Source organism: Galeopterus variegatus, unplaced genomic scaffold (assembly GCF_000696425.1).
Source record: "Galeopterus variegatus unplaced genomic scaffold, G_variegatus-3.0.2 Scaffold16, whole genome shotgun sequence".
Taxonomy (NCBI): domain Eukaryota; kingdom Metazoa; phylum Chordata; class Mammalia; order Dermoptera; family Cynocephalidae; genus Galeopterus; species Galeopterus variegatus.
In genome coordinates this window covers 449997-456442 of record NW_007726127.1, presented here as the reverse complement: position 1 = coordinate 456442, position 6446 = coordinate 449997, and the positions used below count along the sequence as shown (strand labels likewise).

At 37.4% G+C, this 6446-nt stretch overlaps 2 protein-coding genes across 3 annotated transcripts in view; one reads left to right on the top strand and one right to left on the bottom strand.

Annotated features, from left to right (window-relative positions):
• CLCC1 (chloride channel CLIC-like 1) overlaps nucleotides 1–6446 on the top strand; it is a 25235-nt gene that overhangs the window by 5565 nt on the left and 13224 nt on the right. For both annotated transcript variants that reach the window (XM_008566303.1, XM_008566295.1), the window contains exons 2-4: nucleotides 2145–2284; nucleotides 2822–2923; nucleotides 4981–5088. In XM_008566303.1, the coding sequence (XP_008564525.1) occupies nucleotides 2156–2284; nucleotides 2822–2923; nucleotides 4981–5088 (339 nt within the window). In that variant the 5' untranslated portion in view covers nucleotides 2145–2155. The remainder of the gene's footprint in view (nucleotides 1–2144; nucleotides 2285–2821; nucleotides 2924–4980; nucleotides 5089–6446) is intronic.
• GPSM2 (G-protein signaling modulator 2) overlaps nucleotides 4011–6446 on the bottom strand; it is a 58304-nt gene continuing 55868 nt past the window's right edge. Inside the window, exon 15 of the mRNA XM_008566318.1 lies at nucleotides 4011–4390. Coding sequence (XP_008564540.1) covers nucleotides 4166–4390 — 225 coding nt within the window. The 3' untranslated portion in view covers nucleotides 4011–4165. The remainder of the gene's footprint in view (nucleotides 4391–6446) is intronic.

The following is a 6446-nucleotide window of genomic DNA, read 5'->3' as shown; positions in this document are numbered from 1 at the left end:
TAATAAGCATCAAACCCCTCTTAAGGCGGTAACTGGTGGGGGGGAGGGGGTTTTTTTTTTTTTTTCCCCTTTTTTTTTTTTTTTTTTTTTTTTTTTAAGATGACCGGTAAAGGGATGTGAGCCATGGGCCGGTCCACTTTCCCGTATTTTGGGGAAATCCTTTGTTGTTCGTGCAGTGCTGATAACAAGGCCATGGGTTCGGATCCTATATAGGGATGGCCGGTTCACTCACTGGCTGAACATGGTGCAGACAACACCAAGCCAAGGGTTAAGATCCCCTTACTGGTCATGTTTTTAAAAAAAAAAACCAAAAACCAAAAAACTTGTTCTATATATTTTGTACAGAGTTTTTGGTTATTCAGGCAGGAGGGTAAATCTGGTCCCTGTTACTCCATCACAGCCAAAAGTAGGAGTTGGGGGAGTGCTTTAGAGTATAGAGTTACTATAGCCTTGACCCAAAACCTCTACCCAAGTAATTCCTTTACCTGTTTCTGCCAGGCTCTTGACCCTACCACTCCACAGCATTAAAATCACTGTACCAAATTCAGTGGTCAGTTTGCTGCCCTCTGCTTACCTGACTTTTCAATATCATTCAGTGTAACTGTTTCCTCCTTTCTTCACTTGGCTTCTGGAATACCAGCCTCTTCTAGTTTTCCTTCTGCCTCACTAGCACTCATTAGCAATACAGTATTCCCGCTTTGTCCGAAGTTTTGCTTTCCATGGTTTCAGTTACTTGTGATCAACTGCAGTCCAGAAATATTACATGGAAAATTCTAGAAACAAACAGTTCATGAGTAGTGTGACGAAATCTCCCACAGTCCTGCTTTGTCCCACTAGGGATGTGAATCATCCCTTCGTCCAGTGTATCCATACTGTACATGTAGTCACTGACACCATGGCTCATTGATCCAAGATCACATGAAGCAGATGATCCTCCTTCTGACTTATCATTAGAAGGTCAGTAGTAGCTATCCTAGAAGAATAAACAGGGCAAATGGGGAGCACAGAGGAGTATTTAATTTAGCCAGGAGTTACTTTTATTTTTACAACTAGACTGTAGCTGTTTATGGGCAGGACCCAGGGCTTTCTCACGTTAGAGTTCCCTTACCTGATCCTTATTTGTAGTAGTTCAAAGGTAGTTCTGCAATGATGGAAGTGTTCTGTATCTGCACTGTCCAGTATAGTAGCCACTGGACATATGTGACTGTTGAGCACTTGAAATGTAGATAATGTGAATGGGGAACTGAATTTTTTATTTAATTTTGATTTAAAATACCACATGTGGCTAATGTCTATTAAGCAGTGTTGAACAGAAGAGATAATAAGTGTTTAAATTCAGCTTGTTTATGCAGAGGCTTAGGTGAGGCAGGTTATTTTCTCTGAATGGTTTTGGAGTTCAGTCACCTCATTTGAGTCTTAATTTCCCATCTTTCTTGTTTCCCATTTGTTAAAAAATGCAACAATTGCCACAATTTTAGAACATTTTTCATCACTTCAAAAAGAAACCCTGTACCCTTTAGCTACTATTTTCCTAAAACCCCATACCCTCAGCCTAAAGAACTCACTAATCTACTTTCTGTCTCTGTAGATTTGTGTATTCTGGACATTTCATATAAATGGAATCATACAATATGTGGTCTTTTGTGTCCAGTTACTTTCACAGAGCATAATGTTTTCAAGTTCTTCCATGAAGTAGGATGTGTCAGTACTTCATTCCTTTTTATGGTTGAATAATATTCCATTGTATGGCTATACACATTTTATTTATCCATTCATCAGTTGATAGAAATTTGGGTTGTTTCCACCTTTTGGCTATTATTAAAAATGTGGATATAAACATTCATGTACTAGTTTTGTGTGGATATATATTTTCTTTTCTCTTGGGTATATTCCTAGGGGTGGAATTGCTGGGCCATATGGAAAATACCTGTTTTTTTTATCATCTCAGTGAAAATATTACGCATGTGTGTAAGTTTTTATATGTGAATACCATTTTACTATTTTTGTTTTATGTGTCTTCCTTAGTTCCTATTCAGAAAAAAGAGTTATCTTAATACTAGAAGGAAGTAGGTAGATTGTTTTTATTACAAAACAATTTATTTAAAAAACTATTATGTTTCATAACATTTATTAATTTTTTTTAGCCTCATACAGGATGCTGTGTTCATTGCTCCTTTGTGAATGTCTGTTGCTGATAACTGGTTATGCTCATGATGATGACTGGATTGACCCCACAGACATGCTTAACTATGATGCTGCTTCAGGAACAATGAGAAAGTCTCAGGTATTAAAAAAATGCTTGTGTCGGGCCAGCCCGTGGCTCACTCGGGAGAGTGCGGTGCTGATAACACCAAGGCCCCGGGTTCGGATCCCATATAGGGATGGCCGGTTGGCTCACTGGCTGAGTGTGGTGCTGACAACACCAAGTCAAGGGTTAAGATCCCCTTACCGGTCATCTTTAAAAAAAAAAAATGCTTGTGTGTATGTGTAAGACCTTATCCTATGATGGAAATAGTCAGCTTTTGTTGTTATTGTTTTACACAGAGCTCTGAGAATCATGTATCAAGGACTAGCAGTCATGCAGAATATCTTCCTGATCCTCTGTTTCGAATTTGAATGTAAAGCCCATCAAAAGCAAACTAATTTGATTTTAGTTCTTAGTATGTACATTTGAGACTTTTTCTTTTTTGGTGGTTCAATACAACTGAAGAATGTAACAAGCAAAGCTATAAAATGAGGAAGTCAAAATTTTAGTTTTTGTTAACTGAATGTTGTTTTTACAACTGAACTGTAAAGAAATAAACTCTCTACTTTGTTTTAGGTGAAATATGTTAAATCAGAGAAAAAGGATGTCAGTTCTGACTTGTCATATGCTGATGAAATGTCAGAATGTTATCGCAGACTTGATTCTTTAACTCATAAGGTTAGATTTTTCCATTCATAAGTTTTGTATTATTTATATTAAGTTGCTTTCTTCTTTTGTCTTTGCTAGTATTATTTGTGTCTCTAATGTTTCTGTGTACTCCATAACTTATATATATAAAATTTTCTTTAGTTACTCTAGCCTTGGTTTTCCTAATAGTACTTTGTATTTTTCTATGATAACATTTATCTCACCATGTTGTAATTATTTCTTTACCAGACTGTAAACTTCTTGGTATAAGGAATACATTTTATTCATCTTGATTCTTTATTACCTGTCATACTGCTGGTGAGGCATAATAGACTCCAAACAAATGTAGCAAATGAGGAAAAGGGCCTATCACCAGCTTGTAAGCGTTACTCTTCAAATATAAAGGATTGTTACAATATAGTGTGTGGTAGCTATTCATTCCTTCCTTTATTCAATAGTTTTTTAATGTGGCTGAATTAGGGCTTATACAAAAAGAAATAAGTCAAGGTCCTTTAGAGGTTTGAAGTTATTCATTAATTGCTGTGGGAACCTCTGTTGGTGGTTTGGGCAGGGTGGACTGGTGGCAGTGTGGAGGGGGCCTGGAATGGAGGGGGCAGTGGCAGTGAGATGGGTGGGGTTGCAGAGCCCCAGCAATGCTGAAGGCTTGAGATGAGGCAGTGATGGGTTGACGAGAAGAGGCAAGCGCTAAACTTTTACAAGGTTATTGTATTCTGGCAAGTGTTGATAGCTGAGGGATGGATAAGGAATAGGGGAGAGCTAGAGCAAAAGAGTGAGATTTCCAGCTTGAAAGATTGGGAGAGTTGTTAATTGAGATCCAGATCCTGTATGAGTATATCTCAGTTGAGATCTATAGCTTGTGGTTTTTATCATGTGTGTATGTTGTCTCACCTGAGTGCTAGTGAAGACATGATTGGATAAGATTTGCTTCACTTTAACTGTTTTATTATATAGTGAGCTAGTTTGGTTGTACAGTAGAAATGCAGAAATGCCTTTTATAGGAATTTTTTATTCCAGTGTTTGTGACTTTGGTTCAGACATTCTATAAACATGATTGGTAAAATGGATTCTTGAATCCTTGTTTAAAAAAACAAAAATTATTTATTTTTAAAAATAAACTGGTGTGTAAACCTTGTAGCAGAAGAAACGGCTGCATGACTTCTGTATCCTTCTATCCTAAGTCAGTGTGTTCTTCTCAATTATTGTCATGTTTATCAACTGAAGCCCATTTTAGTGCTCAACTCATGGTCATACTCAGTTAAAAAGAATACAAGTTGATGAATACAAAGTTATTTTAATGTTTGTAAAATATACACTGCCCTCATTCAGTGACTTGACCACTGTGATAGAGCTAAGTTCAGAGGACGTCTGTTCTAATGGAGAATTAAGTACTGAAGGGTTGCCATGTATCAGATAAGCCATCTGGAGAAGCCATGGTTCCTGTCTTCCTGAGCATCCCATATAGTAGATGATCAATTGCTGATGAAAAAAGAAGAGGCCAAAAGTGATGTGCACATTCAAGAAATTCTTTGCTGTGTCTTTTATCTCATTTTTTAGCTTCCTCTCTCTCTCTCTCTCTCTCTCTCTCTCTCTCTCTCTCTCTCTCTCTCTCTATCTCTCTCTCTCTCTCTCCCTCTCTCCCTCTCTCCCTCTCTCCCCCCCTCCCCCCCCCCGTGTCTCTATCATGTATATATTTATCCTTCCTTCTCTTCCTTCCCTCCTCCTTTCTCTCATTAAATTGTCACTTTGGAATTAGAGGCAGATTGGTCCAGATGCCCTGCTTGTGGATCTCTGCCTCCTTGCTTCATGATCTTAACTTTAAAATTGTTCAAAGTCAGCAGAAACACTACCAGGTCATGGTAAGTACTTACATGCTTTCCTCATTTGTTGCCTAGTTGCCCTTAGCAAAGAGAACTCAGGGAAGCAGGCAAGCTGTACACTGTAATGCAGTTGGCAAATGCAAGCTTGATAAAAATAACCAGTTCCTTACCTTGATTTCAGTGGCACCACTAGCCTAGAAACTTGACCTTACTTTGACAACTAATGTTGAATTTATTGTATGATTACAGATTGATGAGTGTGAAAAGAAAAAGAGGAAAGACTATGAAAGTCAAAGCAATCCTGTTTTTAGGAGATACTTAAATAAGATTTTAATTGAAGCTGGAAAGCTTGGACTTGTGAGTATTTGGTGGTGTGATGCTAATCACAGTAGTGGATATTTTCATTATTTATTAATTTTGAGTTACATAAAAAGATGATAAAAAAGCATCATTATGCTTTAACAGAGACTACCTGACTCACCCTTTTACTAGAAGTTACTAATACAGGATTAAAGGTACTAGTCTGCTTTGCAGTGGTTTGGTAGAAGGCAAGCAGTGCAAACCAATCTTCTTTTTCTTATAGTTTGTGGGAATTAATTTAATCAACTCTGTGCATGCTGTATAGCTTAATTGAGGTGATAGGGTGGGTGATAATTCTGTTTGGATCTTACTTCTTGTTTTCTGCCATTTCCATACTTTCTTAATTCTGTAAGATCATTATATGTTGAGGAAAAGAAAAATATCTTTTAAGTAGTTTTTTTCTCCTTGCTATACTATGGCAAGTGCCGCTTTATAGAATTGTGTGTCATATGCATACTGTTCATAATTAATGCTAAAATTTTCATTTTTTAGAGTCACTGTTTTTACTTTGGGAAGTCAAAACATCAAGAAAACTTACAATTTAATAACATAACATTTATAAAGCTTATTTAAAAGCACATAGAGACAGCTCCAGGTTAGCTCAGTTGGTTAGAGCATGGTGTTTTAACACCAAGGTCAAGGAATCAGATCCCCATTCCAGCCAGACACTGAAAATAAAAAAATAAAAGCTCATAGACCTTTTTTTTTTCCTATTATATATGCCATCATAATTGGTCTAGAGAGGGCCGGCCTGTGGCTCACTTGGGAGAGTGTGATGCTGATAACACCAAGGCCACGGGTTTGGATCCCATATAGGGATGGCCGGTTCGCTCACTGGGTGAGCATGGTGTTGACAACACCAAGCCAAGGGTTAAGATTCCCTTACCGGTCATCTTTTAAAAAAATAATAATAATAATAATTGGTCTAGAGAGTTGGAGGCCAGCCTTTTGTCTTGGTCTGGCCATTAGCCCCAACTCTCAGAAGCAGTCACAGGCAGATCCCTGAAAATGAAAGGTTCTTGTATCAACACAGGGCTGGCTGGCTGAACTTGCCAGACTCTGTCCTCCTGGTACAGTGAGGACTGACCAAAAGGTAAGGGAGTGATGGGTGAATAATTTAATAATACCACCTTATTTTGGAAGTATAAAAGCTGATGTTCTCATATGTATACCCTCTAATTTGAGTCTTATAGCTTTGTGCAAGGTGGATCAGAACCTAGATGAGGAAACAGGTGGAAACAAAAAAATGCTTAAGTTGGAAATACTTCGTTCCTGATTTTTATAAAATGTTAATATCAATCAGTGACAGCTTTTTTTTTTTTTTTTTTTTTTTTTTTTTTTTTTTTTTTTTTTTC